Raw genomic sequence first — 24,845 nt, 5'->3', positions numbered from 1 at the left:
AATCTAATAAAAGAATAAAAACGTTTTAAAAAGTTGGCTCCCGCTCCGTTCTTTCATGTACGCCCTTAATTTTTACTGTGTAGAATAAAAAGGGATAAAAAGGAGGTATGTCAATGAGATACTTGCAAAGGTTGAAAGATAGCCGTCTTTAATAAAATCCAGTTGCAACACCTGAAAAATCTCTCTCTCTCTCTCTCTCTCTCTCTGTGCATGTATGTATCATGGCTGAATTTTGCCCGTCCATTCATCCATCTTCTAGTATCTATCATATCATATCTCTCTCTCTCATCTCTCTCTCATCTCTCTGTCTATCTGTCTCTCTCTCTTTCTCTCTCTCTCTCTCTATCATCATCTAACTATCTCAAACTTCCCCCCTTATTTAACAAACACTCTTGCATTTTTACTTATATTACTATGGCTTTTATTTATTCTGTGCTTGCTGCTATGGTGAAGCTCCTGACCAATGGGAGGGCAGCCTCCCCCCCACCGCGTTCCTTTGCCCAAATGCCGCCCCCTTCCTTAGAAGCCCCTCTCTTCTCCAGATGCTATTTGGGGTCAAATGTGGACACCCCCCCCTTTAGCATCAGGAAAAGCCTTTTAATTTTTCCAGCAGAGTATGAAAGAGGGAGTGCCAAATGCCACAGAGATGATGACCCCATTAGAGCCTCCGGGTGCTTTTGACAATCATGTTTGCGTGTTGTGCGTGTGAGAACAGACGCAGGCGTGGGCGTCCGACACGCTGCCCTTGCCCCCCCTCCCCAATTTCACACTCTCCCTTGCAACAGAGTGCAAAACGCCCCTTGCTCGGAATTGCATCTTCTCCCTAGAACGGCCCTTCTTGAAAGCCAATTCCTTATCACACAACATTCCACAGACTCCAGAGAGCCTCGACTTACAACCCTTCATTAGTGACCCTTCGAAGTTACAACATCACTTACGACTCTTTTACACACTTATGACTTTTGCAGCATCCCCGCGGTCACCCGGTCAAAATTCAGACGCTGGACCACTGACATGTATTTATGACGGTTGCAATGTCCTGAGGGGGGGGGGGTGTCACGTGATCCCCCTTTTGCCACCTTCTGAGAAGCAAAGGGGAAGCTGAATTAAGTCGTGTTACTAACTAAACAATGGCAGTGATTCACTTAACAACTGTGGCAAGAAAGGTCGTAAAATGGGGCAAGACTCACTTAACAACTGTCTCACTTAGCAACAGAAATTGTCCTCACTGTTAGGAATTTTCTAGGTTGCTCCTCTTCTTGATGAGTTTCCATCCGTTGCTCCTTGCCCTGTCTTCAGGGGCTTTGGAGAATAATTTGACCCCCTCTTCTTCTCTGTGGCAGCCTCTCAAATGCTGGAATGCTGCTATCATGTTACCCCTAATTCTTCTTTTCTCTAGATTAGCCAAACCCAAATCCTGCAGCCGTTCTTCATATGTTTTAGACTCCAGGATTTTGATCATCTTAGCTGCTCTTCTCTGCACTCTTTCCAAAGTCTCAACCTCTTTTTTGTTCTGTGGTGATCAAAGCTGGAGGCAGTAGGGTCCTCTCCCTTGCCTGGTTTTCCTTCCTTGCCCCCTTGGGGCCTTCTTGCCCATCGACCCTTGCACCCCCAAATAGTCCAGGTCCCCGAGAGAGCCCCATCGTGCTGCCCTCAGGGCAACTGAACCTCCCAAATGCCCAGATGTCTCCCTCGGCATATTTGAGCTCATCCTCTGCACGTCACGCGGTACAAGAGCGGCAGCGGCATCTGCCCCGGATGGCTTTTGATGTGGAGAATAATTAACACCGTCAGGATGTTACATTTTTAATGCCGGGTGTTTGCTTTCCATAATTTGCCCAGGGCTCCCATTAGAAAACCTGAGCCTGGAGAATTCCCTTTTCTGTCTCCCGCTGCATTTGCATCAGGAACGCAAACACCAGCTGTCAAGCTGCGTTCGCCTTTATTGTGGTGACACCACAACTCGGGATCCAGCAAGGGGCCTTACACAACCCCCCTGCCAGGCACCAAGTCACACTTGCAAAGCTTTCGCAAACACAATGCCTGAAGTTGTGCTTGCTCCGTCGCTGGAGATTTTTTAAAGAAGAGTTTAGACAGCCATTCATCCAGAATGGTAGAGGGTCTCCTGCCTGAGCAGGGGGTTGGACTAGAAGACCTCCAAGGAACCTTCCCACTCTGTCGTTGTATGTAATGAGTCCTTGAAAGACCCTTGGCCTGATAACTTCTTGGAAGCCCATCCCTGATCCCCCTTTTCTGGGCCATGTTGGCGGCTACTGGGCACAGACCCTGGAGGATGGGATGCACCTGGCCTGGTTGCCACCCACCGTCTCTGTCATGGCACCCAACCTAGGAGCCCAGGCTGGGTGGAAAGTGGTCTGGATTCCCAGGAGAGCAAAGAGGCAGCGAAGCTTCGATAGTTTGTGTATGAGAAAGAAGGTGAAGCCAGCGCCTCCCTAACTGTTCCCAGAGGATATCAATAAGGATGCAAATAGTTGCTTTAGTCTGGTAAGATTCCGTCTACAGGCAAAGAACATTAGGGGAAACGACTTTTAAGTCATCCCGTGGGTCATTCTTAGTTGTTTTTTTTGGGGGGGGGGCTGACACAGGCTGGCCCCAAGAAGATTTGCCCCTTGGGGCCTTTTCTCTCACACTGAGGACCTTGTACAGGCAGTCCTTGACTTATGACCATTCATTTAGTGATTATTTGAAGTTACAACAGCAGTGAAAAAAGTTATTTGTGACCATTTTTCACACTTGCGCTGCATTTCCACGGTGATGTGATCAAAATTCGGCCACTTGACAACTGGCTCATATTTATGACGCTTGCAGAGTCCTGGAGCCCCCAGAGAAATTTTGGCTCAATTGTACTTGTAAATTGGGGACTATCTGTATCCAGGGCTTGGCCATTTCTTTGATCTTTAGAGGAGAAAAAGTCCCCATTGGGCAAATTGTCTTTTAAATTAATTTATTATTTATTATACTTGGCTCAATTTCAATTTCTCCACATGGCATCACTTCACAGTGCTTGCTTTGTTGTTATGCCTCCGAGCAAGATCAACGGAGGTTTCTTTGTCATCCAGGTCCCGGTTGTCTCAAAGGTGTTTTTTTTCCAAGAGGCAACTGGACTTCCTTCTTTGTTCTTCTTTTGAAGACGTTTCGCTTCTCATCCAAGAAGCTTCTTCAGCTCTGACTGCAAAGATTTATACTCCTTGCAGACAGCTGGTCATTTTGCATCCTTTTAGAGGGTCCTTGAGGCCACTTGGAGGATTTTCTGTGTCCTCAGGGTCACCTGAGTGGTGCAACAGCCTGCCCCTGTCTTCACTAGAGAAGGGACCCAGGGCAGAAAAACATCCTGCAGCCAAGAAGGCTCCACACCCATTTGCGCCATTCAGGTGATTCTGAGGACACAGATAAAACCTCCAAGCGGCCTCAAGGACTCTCTTTAAAAAATGCAAATGACCAGCTGTCTGCAAGGAGTATAAATCTTTGCAGTCAGAGCTGAAGAAGCTTCTTGGATGAGAAGCAAAACGTCTTAAAGAAAAAACAAGAAAAGTCCAGTTGCCTCTTGGAAAAAAAACACCTTTGAGACAACCGGGACCTGGATGACAAAGAAACCTCCGTTGATCTTGCTTGGAGGCATAACAACAAAGCAAGCACTGTGAAGTGACGCCATGTGGAGAAATTGGCCCGAAATATCCATTAAAAAAAACAAAGAGAGATTTTATACCTGTTGCATCCTTCACTAAAGGCCTCGTCAAAGGCATTTGATCCATCTGCTGTCCCCGATTGCCACCTAAAGTCCTGATTAGAGCGAGCCTCCACTGCCCGTTGCCCATTTCCCTGCAAGGAGCATTGAACATCAATGCACCAAATACTTTCCTAAGTGGGAACCCGGGGCCTCCTTCCCAGGCCTAATTGCTCATTAAGGCTTTTTAATTTTCTGCTTCCCAACCTCTCGGCTCTGACTGTTTGCACAGCTGCCCTGCACAGGCCTGTTTTGAACGTGCCAGGCTCGCTTCTGGACCCCCCTGGACCCCCTCGACATCCCAAGGTGTCACTAAGTGAGTCACATCCCTAGGACAGAGATGGTGTCCTGACCCAGCTCCCCAAACACAACAAACCCTCTGTAGTTGAAGCAATGATTCATTAATAAGGAGCGCCAGCAGCCCCGGCAAAAAGTTTCTCTCTCACTGCAGGCTAAGAAGTCCATCCGGCAGGGAGAAGAATAGTTGTCTGCCACATCTATTCATCTCTGTTGCCTGCCTTTTATCCCCAGAGCTAAGGTGGGGCTTCTCTAGCAGTGGTGGCTCTTCTGTCCCGAGGACCGGCCCATGGATTTCCCCAGCTCTCCTCTCCTCTGCCTTCTCCATCCACACATCAGGCACTGGACCCAGCTGCTCCTCCTCTTCCTCATCAGCCACCTCCAGACCTGGGGGCTATTGACTCTCCACCTGGGGGCTGATGGATGGCCCAGGCTCCACCTCTGTCTCTGTCTCTGTCTCTCTCTGCCAGCTCCATTCCCTCTTCCCCCTTGGAGCTCTCAGGTTGCCTTGATGCTGGCCCTGACTCCCACGCCGCCTCCTCCTCCTCCTCCTCTGATTTGGCTGCTGGAGGGGCCACTGGCTGACAGGCCACAACAGATGGGACTTTAAGAGACCTGTGCAGGGAGATGCAGCCGAGATGCCCAGAGACCCTGCCTCTTCCTGCTGCAATTTAAACTGGAAATGGGATGCGACCGCCTCCTTTCAGGGGGTGGCTAATTGCAGGTGGAGGGCAATTGCAGATCAAAAAAACCACTTCCCCCATTTGCCAGCAAGCTGGCACGTTTTCTTTGGACTCACTGGGAGGCAGGGAGCTTCCCACTGGAGAACCCAAAAGGGAAACTGGCTGGACCCGGGTTCTTGACCCCAGCCCTCTCCAGAAGGGTCAGACCAGTGGCCCCTCTGCTCCAGGGAAGCAGGAGATGCCCCAATGTAAGAAATGGATGCTTGTAGAGTTAGGAAGTATTTCAGTTCCGGCTGGCCAAAGGGGCCCTGTCTGGCATGTTACAGACCTAGCAGGGGGATGCTAGCTTGACTAGTTTTAATTCTGGTTTGTTTTCTTGCGTGTGGAAACCCAGCCTGTTTGGTTCAGTTAGGAAAAAAATGAGTTGCATCAATAGCCCAGAGAAGGGTGTTGTGTGAACCCAGCCACTACAGGTACTCCTTGACTTACAACCGGTCATTTAGGACCTGTGTGAAGTTACGACCGATCCGATAAAGGGGACTTATGACTCTGATTTGAAGTTCCAACAGTTGGGACCCCCTCGGAGGTCACGTGATTAAACGAGTGCAATCTCCTGACCCTGTTTTATGATTATTTTGCTGAAAACCGTCATCTGCTTTCAGATTTTAGCAAACCCACTTTTCAGGCCAGAGCGAAACACAGGTTGGCTTTATGACTGCCACAAAAAAGGCAGTGAAATAAGGCCAGTGGACTGACCCACTTTATGACCGCTGTGATGTACAACCTTTAATGGGCAGGCTCCATATGTTGAGGACTAGCAGAGAACGGTCTTTAGTGAGTTATTCTTCTCTGAACTTTGTTCTCTGTGTACAGATGGTGGAAAGAGCAGCTTTGGAAGAGCTAGTCTCACCTTGATGGAAACGTAGTTCGCAGATTAAAAGGGGGAGGCAGAAATTACAGAATTATAGAATCACAGAGTTGGAAGGGAACTTGGAGGTCTTCTAGTCCAACCCCTTGCTCAGGCAGGGGACCGTAAAAACCATTTCAGACAGGTGGGGGTCCAATCTCTCCTTGAAAACCTCCAGTGATGAAGCACCCATAGGTTCTGAAGGGAAGTCATTCCACTGATTAATTAACAGAGTAACAGAATAACAGAGTTGGGAGGGATCTTGGAGGTCTTCTAGTCCAACCCCCTTCTCAGGCAGAAAACCCTATAGCATTTCAGACAAATGGTTATCCAATCTCTTCTTTAAAGCCTCAACTTCTTGTGGCAAGCTGTTCCACTGGTCAATTGCCCTCACTGTGAGGAAGTTCCTCCTTAATTCCAGGTTGCTTCTCTCCTTTTGATGAGTTTCCATCCATTGTTTCTTGTCCTGCCTTCAGGGGCTTTGGAGAGTAGGTCGCCCCCCTCCCTTCTCTGTGGCAGCCCCTCAAATATTGGAAGGCTACATCAATGACATCAATGCAGACTCCCAAGCCTGTTTACATGCAACCTATGCCTGTCTGAAGCTTGCCGTGCCGCTTCCCCCCCTGTTTTCATTGGTTTGTGCAGTTGCAGGAAGTAGCTAAGCTCTCCTGTTTCCTAATAACCACCCCCCCTCCCAAGGACTAAGCCATCCCAAGAGGCTTCTTGGTTCTCCTGGGGGTCTTTGTTGCTCAGAAAAGAGAGGATGCTCTCACTTGTCCTGTGAAAGAGGATTGGGGGCGGACAGATTAACAGATGAACAGGATAATAGAGTTGGGAGGGGCCCTGTAGGTCATCCAGTCCAACCCCCCACCCAAGCAGGAGACCCTACACCATTTATGACTGATGGCCGTCCAGTCTCTTCTTGAAAGCCTCCAGTGATGAAGCTCCCACAACTTCCGGAGGCAACTTCTGTTCCATGGGTTGATTGTTCTCACCGTCAGAAAATTTCTCCTTGTTTCCAGGTTGAATCTCTCCTTGATCAGTTTCCATCCATTATTCCTTGTCTGGCCTTTGGGTGCTTTGGAGAATAGCTTGACCCCCTTTCTCCTCTCTGTGGCAGCCCCTGAGATATTGGAAGATGCTATCCTGTCTTCCCTGGTCCTTCTCTTCCCTAGACCAGCCATGCCCAGTTCCTGCAACCGTTCTTGATACGTTTTAGCCTCCAGCCCCCTCATCATCCTGGCTGCTCTTCTCTGCACACTTTCCAGAGTCTCAACATCTTTTTTATAGTGTGGCAACCAAACTCGATGCAATATTCCAAGTGTGGCCTTACTTTATAGAGTGGTATGAGTAATTCATGTGACTGTGATTTTCTGCCAGAGGCTGCAGCCTTTAAGCAGTGGGGAGCTTTTCCTGCCCTTCTGCTCCTTGAAGGCTTTTTCCCATTTCTGAAGCCCTCGTGTCCCCTTCTTGAGATCCTGCAGTGGGGGGAGGAAATGGGGAGGGGGCTGCCCGCAGCACTTACCTATTGCAAACTCATCGAAGGAGGTGGCGGTGGAGCTGCTGCCCAGGGCGTTGGTGACGGTCAGGGTCACCTTGTACTTCTTGGTGGAGAAGAGGTGGGGGTAGCGGATGTAGCACCTGTTCTTGGGGCCTGGGTCCTTCTCACAGGCAATCTCCTGGGAGTCGTGTCTGGGGGGGGGGGAGAGAAAAAGGCGGCAGGGTGGAGGTCAGGGAGAAGCACTGTTTCTTTGAGGCAGGAGCCTAGAAGCTCCATTTTGGCCCTCAGTATGAAATGAGCCCCCTTGGCAGGACCAGTTTGCCCCCTGTCCCCTCCCCCCTTTGGGGTTCAAGGCTCAAGGCCCAGATGGCTGGAAAGGAAACCGGACAGAACCCCAAAGGATTTGCACCAGGAACGTCTCTCCCACTGGATGCTGGTTTGTGATCTTGGCTTACTCTCCTTCGTCTGTCCGAAGCCCCACTTACATGACGGTGATGTTGAAGGTGTCGGGAATGTAGGTCGGGCTGGGCAGGTGCCAGCTGCAGTAGAAGCCGATGGGGTAGTTGTTGGACCGGCACATCAGGCTGGGCTCCCGTGGGGGTGCTGTGGGGAGAGAGAGAGAGAAAAACACAGAGAGAGACAGGAAGAGAGAGAAGAGAAAGAGTGAGTGAGAGAGAAAGAGGAAAAGAGAGAGAAAGAGAGAAACAGGAAAAGAGGAAGAGAGAGAGAGGAAGAGAAGGAGAAAAAGAGTGAGAGAGAAAGAGAAAGAGGGAAAGAGAGAGAAAGAGAGAGAGGGAGGGAGGGAAAGAAAGGAGGAGAGAGAAAGAAAGAGGAACACAGAGAGAGACAGGAAAAGAGAAAGAGTGAGAGAGAAAGGAAAAGAGAGAGAAAGAGGAAAAGAAGGAGAGAGAGAGAGGAAGAGAGAAAATGAGAGAGAGAGAGAAAGAGAGAGAGAGAGAGAGAGGGAGGGAGGGAGGGAGGGAGGGAGAGGGAGAGGGAGAGAGAGAGAGAGAGAGATTAGATTTGCAGGCTCTGGTGGCTGCAACTGAGAATATTTTCAATTTCTTCCAAGAAGCAATACAACTGACCAACAGTGTGTGTGTGTGTGTGTGACCAATAGAAGAGAATGTTTGTAGCTCAGGGTTGAAGTGTAACAGCCGCCATGTAGGACAGACAGGCTGAAGTGTATCCATTTTTATTTATTTTATTTATTAATAAATTGATGTTTTGCCCATCTTGTTTCTAAGTGACTCTTGGTGGCTTACAGGCATAAAAAACATTAAAATCATCAAATGCAAATGTACACCCAATGAAATCACAGTACAATCAGAGTAAGTATGTTCACCATGGTATCCGTGAACACCAACAAAGACTTCTTAGTTGCCAGCCGGTGGACCGACTCAAACCACAGTTTCAGCTGGGAAACCGTGAGCGACCGAGACCAAGCTAAATCCAGAATGGAAGGGGATTTCTGGACGCCTGGCGCTTCCAGGCAAATCAGCCATCAACAGACCCAGAGAAATAAATAGAGACTGTACGCCATTCAAAAGAGACAATAAAAAAAAGCTAAGAAGCAAACAAAAGGATCAGAATATATCCTGTTTGGCAGCCAGCATCTAGATAAGCAGGGATTAAGACCAGACAAATGATCAAGCAGAAAACAATAACTCAATCAAGCTGCTACCAACTCAGAGATCAAAAAAATAAACAACAGCTTAATCAAGGAACCACCAAGAAGAAAACAACACTGACAATGAAAGCCAAATAAATAGAGAGCAAACTCCCCTCCATTCTAACACTGATGATATTGCCTAGTCAGTTAATGAAACGTCTGCAAGAAAACAAACCAAGCTCAGAGAGCACCAAGGACCACTCTGTCCTTGATGCTCTGGGGGGTCCTTCATGGGGAAGGGCAGAAGATGCTATTTCCACCAAAAGTCTCCAACCAAGAGGGCTTCTGTTGTGGGGGGGGGAGAGGGGGTTCTACATTAAGTAAATCATTCCACATACCAATTTCTTAATCTAGGGCACAAGCCACAGCAGGCTGTGCTCACACAGTCAACCAGCTGATGGCTTCACATGACCCACATAGTTAGGAGAAGGGATGCCCTCCTACCACAGGCTGAACCACAAACCACCACCAGTAATTTCAAGCCTAGATCAAGAGGTCGAGTGCGCCAGTGGTGGGTTGCTACCAGTTTGTCCCGGATTGGGCGAACCGGTAGCGGTGGCGGCGGGAGGCTCCGCCCACCCACCGGAGGCTTCTGCGCATGCACAGAAGCATTGTGTGTGTGCACAAGCATGTGTGTGTGCATCCACGAGCCAACTGGTAAGAACGGATTTTGAAACCCACCCCTGAAGTGCCCCTCACTGACACCCATGTCTTGCCCTTTTGGGTCAAGCTCAATTGCGCTTATAAGTCATAGAACATAGAATAATGGAATTGGAAGGGACCTTGGAGGTCTTCTAGTCCATCCCCCTGCTTGATCAGGAGATCCTGTACCATTTCAGATGAATGATTGTCCAGTCTCTTTTTGAAAGCCTCCAGTGATGGAGCAGCCACCACTTCTAAAGGCGTTGGGAAATTCCTCCTTCGTTCCAGGTTGCTTCTCTCCTTGATGAGTTTCCACCCATTGCTTCTTGTCCTGCCCTCAGGGGCTTTGGAGAATAGCTTGACTCCCTCTTCTTTGGGGCAGCCCCTCAAATACTGGAAGACTGCTATCGTGTCTTCCCCTGGTCCTTCTTTTCATTAAACTAGATATACTGAATTCCTGCCACTGTTCTTCATATGTTTTAGCCTCCAGCCCCTTAATTATCTTCTGTTGCTCTTCTCTGCACCTTTTCCAGAATCTCAACCTCTTTTTTACATTGTGGGGACCAGAACTGGATGCAATATTCCAAGTGTGGCCTTACTAAAGCTTTGCAAAGTGGCATCAGCACTTCTCGTGATCTTGAGATTACCCCCTGTTGATGCAGCCTAGGACTGGGTTGGCTTTTTTGGCTGCTGCCCCACCCGGCTGGCTCCTGTTTAAGGGATTGTCCACTAGGGCTCCAAGTCCAGGGCTACCTTCACGGCATGGAGTTGTGCTGCTGGCCTTCTTTCCACCCAGCTACTCTATTATCAAATGAAGCTAATTTCCCCCAAACCTCTGCTTCTCTTCCTTCTATTCGGTGCAATGATTTGCTTGATATGTGTATCAGTGCAGTGATGGTCTGGCCAGGAAGCACTGAAAGCTCATCCCAATATCATTCTCTGTCACCCTTGCAATCCCCTTAAATTAGATTTATAAATCATCTCTATCCCTTCTTCCCTACCTTGTAAAGTACCTTAATTTCTCCTCCGTATTAAATTCGGCTTCATGCAAACAGAAGCCGCCGGGCCAGCAGACGCTTCGCGCTCTCCCTGAATGTAACCCTGACATTTGGCCAAGTGGATAATAACAAACGGTGTTTTAATTTTTAGCGGCCTTCCTGGGTTATTCATCCATCGTGTCATGGAGATGGGAATCCCTGAAAGCAAGCTTGTTCAATTTCCAAGCCATTAACGATTCCATTAATCGTCTGTCAATTCTACGGTCCAAGCTATGCAATTAGTGGACTAATATTAAGGGGATGATCATCATTTCTGTTTATCTAACTGACGTTGGCCAATCTTTTCACAGAAGAGAAAAATGTCGCTCCGCTCCAGCCCTCAGACCGGACACAGCCTCTGATCTGGCAAATCGCGTCTGTGTCAAGCCAATATTTAAAACATAGAATATTAGAGTTGGAAGAGACCTTGGAAGTCTTCTAGTCCAACCCCGGGCTCGAACCTCCAGGGATGGAAGACCCACAACTTCTGGTGGCAAGCAGTTCCACTGGTTGATTGCTTTCACCTTTAGGAAATTCCTCCTTAATTCCAGGTTGCTTCTCTCCTTGATAAGTTTCCATCCATTGCTTCTTCTCCTGCCTTCAGGTGCTTTGCAGAATAGGCTGACCCCCTCTTCTCTGTGGCAGCCCCTCAGATATTAAAAGATGCTATCATGTCACCCCTGGTCCTTCTCTTCACTAGACCAGCCATGCCCAGTTCCTGCAACCGTTCTTCATATGTTTTAGCCTCCAGCTCCCTAATCCTCTTCGTTGCTCTTCTCTGCACTCTTTCCAGAGTTTCAACATCTTTTTAAAATTGTGGTGACCAAAACTGGATGCTGTATTCTCAGTGTGGTCTTTGTAAGGTGATATAGCTTTGTCAAGCAGTAAAGCATAGCTGGTATGTGGGACTCTGGGAGTTGAAGTTCACCCATCTTAAAGCGGCCAAGATTAACACTGATTTAAACTAAGAAGCTTCAGGATGGGACTATCTCTTGTAGCTGCCAAGCATGATTAAGGCAGAGAGGCAGCGGAGGGATATCAGCATCCAGAAATAGCAGGAGCCGGAAATTGAAAATCTAAAAAATGCAAGTGGCATTCCATAAAACAATAAAAGCACAGGAGGAGCGGATTTTCATGCAGTTTGCGAGAAGGAAGGAAAAAGCAGCTCTCGTAATCCAAGATCCGAGAACAGATGGAAACGGAGAATGAGAAATAAAAAGAAGCCTCAATGAGCTCAAATGCTTTTTCTATAGAGGCGGCTTGTTTTTTGAACTGCAAAAGCCGATGAAACTCTCTTTGTTCGGGTTTCCTAACTTTCTTTGGAATGACTTCTGATTGCTTCTAAATGCCCCCATCCCTACTTCCCAGATGGTACCTGATAAAAAGTGACAGCGCTTGGCTGATCTTGGCTGAGCTTCTATAGCTCTGTGGGTAGCTAGGATGGGAGACCACCAAGCGATCCTAGGCTGGTAGGATCCTTAAATAAATACTCTGTGGAAAGAAAGAAAAACTGGGAAATTCTTTTAAAAAACACAAGAAAGAAAGAAAGAAAGAAAGAAAGAAAGAAAGAAAGAAAGAAAGAAAGAAAGAAAGAAAAAGAGAAAGAAAGAAAGAAGGAAAAAGAAAAAAAGAAAGAAAGAAAGGAAAACTCATATAAAGAACGGTTGCTGGAATTGGGTATGTCTAATTTGATGAAAAGAAGGACCAGGGGAGACATGATAAGTAGCCTTGGTAGTACAGTGGTTTAATGCACCCTGTTATTAACACAGCTGCCTGCAATTTCTGCTGGTTCGAATCTCTCCAAGGCTCAAGGTTGATTCAGCCTTCCATCCTTTCTAAGGTAGGTTAAATGAGGACCCAGTTTGTGGGGGCAATAAGCTGACTTTGTATAAATATACAAAAGTATGAAGGCTATTGCTTAACGCATTGTAAGCTGCCCTGAGTCTCCGGAGAAGGGCGGCATATAAATCAAATTAAAAAAAAAAAATGATAGCAGTCTTCCAATATCTCAGGGGCTGCCACAAAGAAGAGGGAGTCAAGCTCTTCTCCAAATACACACCTGAAGGCAGGAAAAGAAGCAACTGATGGAAACTAATCAAGGAGAGAAGCAACCTAGAACTAAAGAGAAATTTCCTGACAGTGAGAACAATTAATCAGTGGAAAAACTTACCCCAGAAGTTGTGGGGCCTCCATCACTGGAGGATTTTAAGAAGAGATTGAATAACCATTTGTCTGAAGTGGGGTAGGGTTGGGTTTCCTGCCTAAGCAGGGGGTTGGACTAGAACAGGGCTCACCAACCTTTTGGATCTCAGGAACCACTAAATTCATAATTTTAAATCCCGCGGACCACTAATATGATTTTTTTTAAAAAGATAAATAGTATTTAGTGCAATATAAAAAATGCAAATAATTTTTCTGCAGACCACCAAAATTTTCTCGCAGACCACCAGTTGGTGACCACTGGACTAGAAGACCTCCAAGGTCCCTTCCAACTCTGTATTCTATTCTCTCCTATATGGCTGCCCTAAAACTGATTAGCTGTGTTCAGGTCATCAAACTATCTTGACTTTTAAAGATTCTGCCAGCTTAGCTTGACTGATTTGTATAGAAGAGTTGCTTTGTCCTTGCAATATAGCCTCTGTATCAGTGGTGGGTTGCCCCTGGTTCGCACCGGTTCTATAGAACCAGTAGTAAAACTGGCGGGAGGCTCCGCCCACTGAGCCCAATGTCACCAAAACACTTCTGTGTATGTGGAGAAGCTTCTGCGCGAGCGGCCCCACTGCAAACTGGTAGTAAAGGTAAGTAGAACCTACCCCTGCTCTGCATTATATAGCTTCTGTGATTATATTGATTTCTGGTCCTGGCTTCTGCTGCATGGGTATTGTATACATGCATCATGCTTTATATTGTTGTATATAAACTATTTTCAAGACAAGACCATATAAGGAACAGGCTCCATCTGCAAAGCCAGCAACCTTTTCTGAGAAGAAAAATGAAAATGAATTGTTTTAATCAAAGAAAAGAATATACTATATTCAGATTTTTTTTTCCTACTTGGAAAATGGCTTCAAGACGTTGCACTGGAAATAGGAAAAAATGAAATTTTGACTCGGGGGTTTGATGATTAGTTTGTTGTTATAGAAATGGCTAGTATTTACTAAGTAAGTAAAAGTGGAAAGTTGAGGCTGTAACTTTACTATTGATTTTCTATTGTGCTGAAAAAAGTTGGAAGTGAATGCTTTTCCCCCCTTTTCCTTACACCACAATCCTCTCTTTACATCTTTCCTCCCTTCCCCATTTCCCTACCATCTTAATTTTCACTTGTACTTTACATTATGAGGATTTTAATATATCTATAAAGTTAAAAAGAGCAGCAGCCCAGGGAGGCGGCTGGGCAGAAAATTCCACAGAAGCCTCAGAGCAAGTTTTCCCGTGTTCAAATCCTTAAAAAGACTCCTGGTCCTTTCATTAATTTAAAGCCCCAACAAATGAATGGATTTCCTAGTAAATTCCCAGCAAATCCATTTTGCACGCAAGGCCTAAGTGCCTCTGGGTTTGAGGAGGAGACGACAGGAGCTGGCATGTGAGCTCCACCCCAGCCTCCCAACAAATCTGAATCCAGCCAAGGATCAGCCAGTCTGGCTCTCTGCCGCCTGGAGGGTGGTACTCCCCTGGAAACCTCAACTGGATCCTTTGTCAGCAGGAACCTGGCTGGAGTTGCTCTGCCCTTTTTTGGAACATGGCCATCACCAGTGATTGAGCTGATGATGTTACCTGGTGGGGCCATGAAACGTCTGCAAGAAAACCACCAAGCTCACAGAGCACCAAGGACCCCACAATCCTCCTTCCTTCTAGGCCTGATGATGTTACCTAGTTGGGTCATGAAAAATCTGCAAGAAAACCAAGTTCAACCCCATAGTTCTCCCCATCCATCCATCCATCCATCCATCCAATCATATCTATGTATCCATCCACTCTCTCTCATCTTCTCTCTCTCTCTCTCTCATCCATCTCCATTGTCTGTGCCTCCATCCATCCATCCATCTCATCCCAAGTCAAGAGTGGGCAGCTGAAGTCAGCCTTCATTGAGTCCCCCAATCCAAGAAATCCCCCCAGCAGAAAATTAATCCCCCAATCAAGAAACTGTCAAAGAGCCTCCACACAGACAGACAGGCAAGCCACCAGAATATAAACCGTCAGCAATCCCACCCCCACCCCTTACTAGCACTGATGATGTTACCTGGCTTGGCTAATAAAACGTCTGCAAGGAAACAAGCAAGCTTAGACAGCACCAAGGACCCCTCAGGTCACCCCTCAGCTACAAATATTCTCCTTTATTGAGACCAGCTCAGCATTTCTCTGAATGCCCCCTCCCCCCCCAATCCTTCCTCTCATCCTGTCTCTCCCTCCTTTCCTGGCCAATTAAGAGCTTTGCATTAGAAAAGGAAGATCAAATAGCAAAGCCCAATCAATAGAGGAAGGGGGGGGGGTTAATGCTGCTTTTGGAGGCAGGCCAGATTTTTTGGGGGGGAGGAAGAGATGAGTAGCCAGCAGAGATGGAGAAAGGGATTTCCGGGCGGCTGCCTTTTAAGCCAGAATTCCCAGGTGTTTTCTTGCTCAGTGGGCTGGGGAAATGCCCGTCTGAAGGCTGGCACTAAAAACTGGGTGCCTCTTGCGTTGTTGCATTGTTGAGAGCAAGCTTACAGATAGTCCTCGACTTACAACCACGACGGAGTCCCAAATTTTGACTTCTAAGCAAGGCATTTGTGAAGTGGGAGGTAGGTGGGCAGTTCAGAAGTATGAGATATGAATAAATCAATACAAAGCGAACTTTGCTCCATTTTACCAGCTGGTTTTGCTACAGTTCTTAGGTGAGTCACTGCCGTTGTTAAGCAAATCTAGTGGTCGTTAAGCAAACCTGGCTTCCCTCATCGACTTTGCTTGTTGGAAACTGGCTGGGGAAGGTTACCAATGGCGACCACGTGACCTTGGGATACTGCGACCGTCGTAAGTCCCTGCCAGTTGCCAAACGTCTGGATTTTGATCACATGAACCACGGGGAGGCTGCAACGGTCGTAAGTGTGAAAAGTGGTCATAACTCACTTTTTTCAGTGCTGTTGTTAACTTCAAATGGTCACTCAATGAATTGTTTTAAGCCGAGGGTGGCCTGTGTCTGCATCTCTCTGGATTCTCGAGCCTGCCATGGGCGTCCCAAGCGGAGCAGAGATATCCCTGGGAAGACGGCATTTAAGGGAGGGGGCTCACCGCTTGCTCTTTCCCTGGACAGGGGTGCAAAATGCCTTGGTAGCTCCCTGCTGCACCCCCTTTACCCCCCCTCCCTCCCATGGGCAACAGAAGCTGGCAGGAGTAGAGCAGTTGTGCCCAAGAAGAGATACGGACGGGGGGGTTGGACTAGATGACCTACAAGGTCCCCTCCAACTCTGTTAATTTGTAATCTGTAAAAGTCTTGCACCACCGATGCCCACCTAGGAAGCCAAAATGGGCCTTCCCTGAGTTCTCTTCAGGTTATTGCCCAGAACCCCCAACCCTGGAGCAGATCTGGCTCTGATCTTCACACAACATCCTGCATCTATTTTAAATGGTTACTTTAAAAAAAATGTTTTCCTATGGATTTTTGCCGCCCAGAGTTATATATATTTAACACCCATAGCTATATGCATTTCCTAAATTAACGAATCCTAGATTTTTATTTCATTTTTCCTCTTGGCAGTTCGCAGAGTATGCTAACTCAGCTTTTTTTTGATTCGTCGGATATGCACACCCAGAAAGTGGATTAATTTAGCCAGCCAATTTTATATGCGTCGTGTGACCAGAGCCCTCCTTATTCCTGAAATCATCCGGAATTGGAACCAGACCTTCGCTGTGGCTGTCCCCATCCATCAAATATGCAGCCCCCCAACTCAAATGGCCCCAGCTGGACTTCATTTTGGAGGTAGCCAAAGATGGTGCTTTTCCAATGGCTTTATGGAGAACAGGTGGCTGGACAGGGTGCAGCTCCATACGGCGCCTGGTAATTGTTTAACGTCGCATTGATCCTGGATTTATTTTTATAATGTTTATGTGGGTTTTATGGATTTTTATGCTCTGTGTTACATACTGGTGGCTGGGAAGGGCCCAGGCTCTAAGGTTGGGGCTTTGTGGAACAGATGCAGGCATCCATGCATGTATCAGAAACGAGGCGAGGGGAAAATAACACTTCGCAAAAAATGATAACCGGCCAACTTCACCGAGAAATTTGGCTTTGAGGTGCAGCTTAAAAAGAAACAGAAGAGAACTTCCTTTGTCTTCGCTTTGGACTTTCAGACTCTTTTCACTTGCAATTCCAACGGACATCAAAACACAGCTTACAACACTTCACTTACTGACCATTCAAAATTACGACGACACTGAAAAAAAAAACCTTATGACCATTTTTCACATCTTGAAAGTGTGTTGCGGCATCCCTGTGGTCACGTGATTTACATTTGGATGCTTGGCAACTGACTAGTACTTATGACGGTTGCAGTCTCTCGGGGTCACGTCTTCCCCTTTTGCGACCTTCTGACAAGCCAAGTCAATGGGAAGCCGGATTTGCATAACAGCCGTGTTACTAACTTAAGAACTGCAGTGAGTCACTTAACAACAGTGGCAAGGACAAAATGACAATGTCAACAGCATATAAGGAAAATTTGTATAAGATGTTTTACAGGTGGCATCTACCCCCGACGAGAAGAGCCAGAATGTTCAAGAACAAATCTGAAAAGTGTTGGAAATGTCATCAGATACTGGGCTCATATTACCATATGTGATGGACATGTGTAGAAGCTAAAAGATACTGGACTAAAATCCACACATGGATGGAAAAAATGACACAAAAACACATAGACTTTAAGCCAGAGATTTTTTTATTAGGGATCGTGCCAGAAACATACAATAGAGAATTGAGATATTTGATTGTGAATGTATTAACAGCGGCTAGGATTGTGTTTGCTAAAAACTGGAAAAACGAGAAAATACCAACGCAAGATGAAGTTATTAAGAAAATCATGGAATGTGGTGAAATGAGTAAATTGACATTTGAAATTAGAGAACAAGAAGATAAACAATATTATAAGATATGGGATTTATTTTATCTATGGCTAGATAATAAAACATGGAAATGAAATATGAAACATGAAATGAAAGTTATAAATATAATATTCAAAAATAATTTTTATGAAGCGATAAAGCCATAGTGAAATAAATGTTAAATGAGGATGTTTATTTGTTTGACAATATGAGAAATTAGATAGTTAGTAAACTTTGAATATGGGGATGAAGCACAAAAGACTTGTAACTGACCGACACACCGTTTGCAATTGTAATGGATGATGGATTTATGTTTTATGTTTTGTTTAAAAATAAAAAAAAAATCTTTTAAAAAAAAACAGTGGCAAGGAAAGTCATAAAATGGGGCAAACTCTCCAAATGTCTCACTTTCTCTGTGTCATATAACATATGTGGGCATATGCATAATTTTGTATTTATTTATCTATTTTGTCAGGTTTATGTAGTGTATATTCAAGGTGGTGACCCTTTGAGACCTATAGGCACCGAAAATTTCATTTTAATGTATGCCAATTACATTCAAAGTGACAATACAGTTATTATTCTGTTCTGCTCTGTTCTGGTCCATTCTGTTCTAATTTCCATTCCATTCCATTTTCCATTCCATTCTAAACTACTCTACTCTATTCCCAATTCATATTCTTTCTATTCCAGGGGTCTCCAACCTTGGCAACTTTAAGACTTGTGGACTTCAATTCAGCTTTGCTGGCTGAGGAACTCTGGGAGTTGAAATCCACAAGTCTTAAAGTTGCCAAGGTTGGAGACCCCTGTTCTACTCCATTCCATTCCATATTCATATTCATCTCTACTCTACTCTACTCTACTCTTTCCTCTGCCAAGCCCAGATCTCTCAGGATGGCAGAGGAAGCTGTGTAGCATCCCTTGTTTACGTATTTATTTCAAAAACCCTGAATGCCATCCCCCTTCAGAATAAACATTTATTGAACGGCTAACGGACTAATAAAACAACTCGCTCATAAAGACACGGATCTAAAAAGGAGATCAATACATCACAAAGAGAAATGTAAACATCACAAGGATTTTGTTGTGGATCTTTGAAATGGCAAAAGGGATCTTTGCTTTGTGTCTCAAAGACAGGAGATTTGGGGAGCAGGTTCCACCACTTGGGTCCCCAGACAAGAAGACTCTCATTTAAGGGTCACCTACATCAAGCCATTCCTTGCACACTTACTGTTTTGCACAGCGTGAGGCATGTGCAAACTCCCTTTACTAATGTTCCCATCTGTTTGAGCTTCACAAAAAGGACGGAGAGAATAGATTGAATCTGTAGATATCTGTGGGTTTTTTTTAGCTAGTCATTACCAATATCTTTCTAAAAAAACAAACCAAAAACCCACAAAGAGCTTCCCTCTCTATCATCATCTCCATCTCCATCACCGTCACCATCTCTATCTCCATCACCATCTTCATCTCCTTCTCCATCACCTCCATCTCCTTCTCCGTCACCGTCTCCTGCATCTCCTTCTGCATCACCATCACCATCTCCATCTCCATCACCTCCATCTCCTTCTCCGTCACCATCTCCTTATCCATTACCACCATCACCATCTCCATCTCCTCCTTCTTCGTCACCATCTCCTGCATCTCCTTCTGCATCACCATCACCATCACCTCCATCACCATCTCCATCACCTCCATCACTTTCTCCATCACCATCTCCTTCTGCATCATCTCCTGCATCTCCTTCTCCTTCTCCATCTCCTTCTCCATCACCATTTCCATCAACATCTCCTTCTGCATCACCATCTCCATCACCTCCATCTTCTTCTCCATCACCATTTCCATCACCATCTCCTTCTGCATCACCATCTCCTTCTCCATTACCTCCATCACCATCTCCATCTCCATCACCTCCATCTCCTACTCCGTCACCATCTCCATCACCTCCATCTCCTTCTGCATCACCGTCACCATCTTTTTTTGCATCACCATCACCATCACCATCACCATCTCCTTCTCCATCACCATCTCTTTCTCCATCACCATCACCATTTCCATCTCCATCTCCTTCTGCATCGCCATTTCCATCTCCTTCTGCATCACCATATCCATCAACCTCTCCTTTTCCAGGCAACAAAGACCATAATAAAGAAATGGGTTCCAACCTCCAACACACCAAGCACAAGCTAATATAAGTTTTCACCCTCTTTTAAAGTTACAAAGTAAAAAAAAAATATTCTTCGTATTCTAATCTTTATTTCTGTTGCAATGCAGAATTATCATCTTTTCAGTCCCAGTTCAGCAAAAAAAAAAATCTATTAGGAATTACCAGAAATATATATATATATAAAATATTTTATCCCTGGTCAAATAGGTCAACTTTATATTCCTTCTTTTTTCTCTGCAATCTTGACCTTTAAATCAAGGCATTGCAAGATTTGATCTTTCACTGCTCTTTGGAGTTCACCAGGCTCCTTTGTAAACCCCATGGAAAGGCCTTAGCCAGGATTCCTCATCGTAGCTGTTCCATGTCCAGATTCTTTTCCTGATTTATCTCTTGTATTCCCACCTGGCTCATTTCAGTTTGGTTGTCCTCCGTGCCTTCACACTCTGTAAGGTCTATGTCAGGTAAAAGGTATGTTTAATTTTTTCCCCCTCATCTTCTAAAAGTTTATCCAGTCACATGACCCTGGGACACTGCAACTGTCATAAATCTGAGCCGGTTGCCAAATGCCTGAATTTTGAACACAGGGATGTTGCCATGCTGATAATTGTGAAAAACGGTCATGGCACTTTTTCGATACTGTTGTAACTTAGAACGGTCATTAAATGAATGGTTGTCCATTGAAGGGCTACCTGTATAAATCCGTATTTATTCCTAGAAACGAGAGTCTCTGAATAAAAAAAAACAGCCACAAGGAACACGACACAGGGAAGTGTCGTCTGGGCCGTGTTACAACTCTCCGTGCGATAAAGATGTCAGGATTGTGGTTTCTTGTGGCGCATACAGAGAAGATCCTGTTTCAGTTGGGTAGCAAAGTAATTAAAGCATGAAAAAAAAAGAAAGGAAGCAACATGATTTGAGCGTCTCTGGAGCCGCTGCTGCTGTGAGACTCCAGGGAGCCCACTTGAAAAATTGGAGGGAGGGGGGAGGAATTCTTCTAAGTTAATTAATTTGCATAGGAAGTGACATCGTGGAGGGAGGGGCTTCCTTCCTTCCTAACGTGGAACTCGTAGAAGACAGAAGAGCAACTACGGATGGTCTTGAGTTATGGCCACAATTGAGTCTACGTTTTCTGTTGCTAAGCAAGAGAGATGTTAAGTGAAATGCACCCCATTTTATGACCTCTCTGGCCACAGTTGTTAAGTGAACCACTGCAGCTCTTAAGTTAGTAACACGGTTGTTAAGTGAATCTGGCTTCCCCGTGGACTTTGCTTGTCGGAAGGTCTCAAAAGGGGATCATGTGACCGTGGGACACTGCGACCGTCATAAGTAGGAGTTGCTATCATGTTTTCCTGAAAATAAGACCCTGTCTTATATTTTTTTGAACCCCGAAATAAGCGCTTGGCCTTATTTTTGGGGCGGTCTTATTATTCTTGGGGCGCGTGGAGTAACACGGGGCTCCACTTGCCGTCTTACCTGATTTCCAGCTCTGTGTTTAAATATTTTCGGGGAGGGCTTATTTTTGGGGGGAGGTTTATTTTAGCACATGTGCTCAAAAGCCCAATTGGGCTTATCATCAGGGGAGGTCTTATTTTCGGGGAAACAGGGTAAGCATCTGAATTTTGATCAGGTGGCCACTGGGATGCTGCAACGGTCGTAAGTGTGAAAAGGGTCACAAGTCGCTTTTGTCAGTAGGTTGGTAACTTTGAATGGTCACTAAAAGAAGTGTTGTGAGTCCAGGATTACTTGTACAAAAGGAGTCCCTCTTTGGCTCCCATTTGGCATGGGTTGGGAAGAGAGGAAACATGGCAAAAATTGCTCTGCGCACCTGATGAGTCTTGTGTGATTTCAGGGATAAAAGGAAAGGAATTCTCCCGGCCCCCCATGGCAAACTTTGAACTTCTTATGGAGCGTGGAGGAAGCTCTGGGTTCCCACAACACACTGATGGGGGGAAGGAAGTACGGGGTGGGAGGGATGAGGGGCAGTTGAGGAAGCCCCCCCTCCCCCGTTAAGAAACACAGCATTAATGCATTAATTCTGCATGGTTGCCACTTCCTGGAAGGGGCTTCCTAGGGAGTGTCCCCAATCTGCCATTGGAGCCAAGAAGGAAGAGGGGAGGTTCCTTCAAGATAGAGTTGGGCTTCCAGATGCCCAGTGTGCCTGTGGAACTGCACCCCACTCAGTGATGGAGGAGAATTGGAGCAGAGATGCTGGGGCTCTGAGGGAGGGGGGTGGTGGAGAGGGAGAGCTGGTAGCAGCCCCTCTCCCAATACCTGGCCAGGGGCCTCCTGCCCTGTCAGACTAGAGAGGAGGACAAGGAGGCTGCCCAGGAGGGGAGAGTCCCAGGCACTGCAGCAGACGGAGAAAGTGCTCCTCCCCAGGTGCCCAGAGCAAAAGAGAGGGAGGAGAGGCAGAAGGAGGACCAGGCACACTCTCTCTTCTCTCTCTCTCACATCTATGTCTGTCTGTCTGCCTGTCTTCCAGCCTGCCTGCCTGCATATCCATCCATCCATCCATCCATCCATCCATCCATCCATCCATCCATCCATCCATCCATCATCTCTCTCTCTCTTTCCTGTCCCTTTCTATCTCTGTCTCTCTTTCATAGATAGATAGCTCTATTATCTCTTTCATCTATCTTTCTATCATCTTTCTCATGTTTCCTATAAATAGAGATTAAAGAAGATGTAGATAGATAGGTGATAGATAGATCTATACGGTATCTGGGTCTCCTGGGGATGAAAAAGAAGCCAGGCACAAGGGACCTGCTCTTTCTCAGGACAGAGAGCTGCCGGGCAGCACAGCAGACCCGTGCCTGGTCCAGCCCTCTTTTCAGCGGCCAGAGTCAGGCATCCAGTGCCGGGAAGCTCCCAGCCATCACTCCCTCAATTGGGGTCAGGGCTTGGCTGCTTTGATCACTGAGGTGGCAGGGGGGCGGGACTCTGGGGGTTCTCTGGGGCACCCCCAGCCTTTGGGAAGCCCCGGCCTCCTTTCCTCCTTCCTTCGTGCTTTCGGGCCTTCCTTTCTTAGCCAAGCGCTTCCTGGTCCACCTCCTGGCCTGCAGGTGGCCGGCAGTGACCAGAAGACCCCAAAAGGGGCGTGGCAACCCAGCCCCTTCCTTTGCAAAGGGCCAGAGCAGCCCTTGAGCAACACAGCCCCTCTGTCAGCTTTTCAAGCTGCATTTACTCTAGTGCTGACATAAGAAGGAGAAGCGGAGGCGTCTGGAAAGGGACGTTTGACTTTTCACCTACTTATTTTCCCTGGAGATAATATCCCCTAGGAGATGGGATGGGAGGGGGGAAATTCCTTTGAACTGGAGCAGGAGATTAGGGGTAGAGTGACTTGGAAGATGGCCAATGAGTGCAGGGGAGTGGGGAACGGAAAGGGAGGGTTTTAGGTCTGGAAGTCAGTGTTGGCTACGATGGAGTCAGGTTAGAATGTCGTGTTTAATAAATGGGAGTTTTTCATCAAAGACTTTGTTTGAAATGCAATTTATTTGAGACAACCTCGAAACCTGACACCCTCCCTCCCCTGCCTGGGCTCTTCAGCCTCAAGGACACATTGGTCGGATGTGGGCATTTTTTAAAAGGCTCTGAGATCTGGACATGCTTCAAGGACTGGCAAAGTGCCAGGGGCTCCCTGGCACGGGGACAGCAGCAGCAGCAGCAGCAGCAGAGAAGGACCAAGGACTGGAGGAAGAGTGGCATAGCTGTCTGCCCCTTGCTAGCAATGCCCTACGAATAGAAAAGTGGGGAGGGACTATTTATTTATTTACTTATATCCTGCCTTTATTATTTATACAAATAACTCAAGGCGGAGAACACCTTCCCCCTCCCATTACCCCCACAACAACAACCGTGTGAGGTGGGCTAGGGTGAGAGAAGGGGATTGGACCAAGGCCTAGTTCTAATCTCTTAGCCCTTAGCTATGAAAGCCGGCTGGGTGACTTTGGACCAATCACCAGGAGACGGTGAGTTCTAGTCCATCCTTGGGCATGAAAGCCAGTGCAGTGATTTGGGGCCAATCACCAGGAGACGGTGAGTTGTAGTTCTGCCTTAGGCATGAAAGCCGGCTGGGTGACTTTGGGTCAATCACCAGGAGACTGTGAATTCTAGTCCCGCTTTAGGCATGAAAACTGGCTATCTGGTGACCCGGGATCCCCGACTGAAGACCAGACAGCTGAGGAAATGGGTCACAGAGATAGAGGATTCACCTCAAAGCTTTGCAAGATGCACTTATGGGGACAGGCATCTAAACAGCACCCACCCCGTCTCTTTTTCTCCCCCACTCTGCCTTCCAGAAGCTCCTTCTCTACGTCCTGGTGATGTTCTGCAACCAGACTGCCCTGCACGAGGCTTTCGTTCTGCTCAACACTGATTTGATCTTAGCAGGGTTAAATAGATGAACATCAAATCGAGATGCTTTTGCCACGACCGCATGGCCGTTAACGCAATGGAAGGTCTGTTGGGCACCATATGGGCAATTTGCGTCACCGATTCAGTCGGAGAGGGGTGGAGGGTTTAATTTGGGGCCTGTGTGGCTTATTTTAAGACACCCGGCAGCCGTAAAAGGCTAAAGAGTCCTGGCTGGCAGCTCTGCCGGGCTCCGATCGTGGACTTAAATATTCCATCTGGTCCCCAAGAGGAGAGCAATTTCTCCTTTATCCAGCTATCATTAGACACGTCTATGAATATTGATTCCTACTCTGCGTTTTGACTCATGCTCTGGGTTTGTCTGTGAGCCATCCTTCCCGAGTGTCCTTGCTGGCTTGAAGGTTAAACTGTGCATTTAAGAATTAACCACAGCAAGGAATTCAAGGAACTTGCAACATTAAATCCTTGATTTGCCCCCATTTTAGGGGGGAACTGAGACTTGTGTCCAAAGCCTCATCGTAGCTCTGGGGACAAAAAAAAAATTTTCACCCAGTGTTTTTTAACCTTGGCAGCTTTAGGATCTGTGGACTTCAAGCCCCAGCATTCCCCACCTGGCAAAGCTTGGGGATTTGCGCAGACCACAGTTTGAAGCTGCAAAAGGAAGATGGAGACTGGGGCTCTGTATATTACAAAAAATAGCTAGAGGTTAAGAAAAGTAAAGGGGAAATATGGGTGCCAGCAGAAACATGGCTGAA

The 24,845-nt window shown here is 46.6% G+C and overlaps 1 protein-coding gene across 2 annotated transcripts in view; it reads right to left on the bottom strand.

Annotated features, from left to right (window-relative positions):
• The window catches only part of CNTFR (ciliary neurotrophic factor receptor), a 298,801-nt gene that overhangs the window by 19,188 nt on the left and 254,768 nt on the right, over nucleotides 1–24,845 (bottom strand). For both annotated transcript variants that reach the window (XM_070936027.1, XM_070936026.1), the window contains 2 exons: nucleotides 7,619–7,736; nucleotides 7,158–7,324 (listed from right to left, as the gene is read on the bottom strand). In XM_070936027.1, the coding sequence (XP_070792128.1) occupies nucleotides 7,158–7,324; nucleotides 7,619–7,736 (285 nt within the window). The remainder of the gene's footprint in view (nucleotides 1–7,157; nucleotides 7,325–7,618; nucleotides 7,737–24,845) is intronic.

This window comes from Pituophis catenifer, unplaced genomic scaffold (genome assembly GCF_029215685.1).
Source record: "Pituophis catenifer annectens isolate HBS135680 unplaced genomic scaffold, rPitCat1.0.hap2 SCAF_2, whole genome shotgun sequence".
In the NCBI taxonomy this organism is placed as follows: Eukaryota; Metazoa; Chordata; class Lepidosauria; order Squamata; family Colubridae; genus Pituophis; species Pituophis catenifer.
Note: the sequence above shows the minus strand (reverse complement) of the source record. Positions and strands in the feature narration are given on the sequence as shown.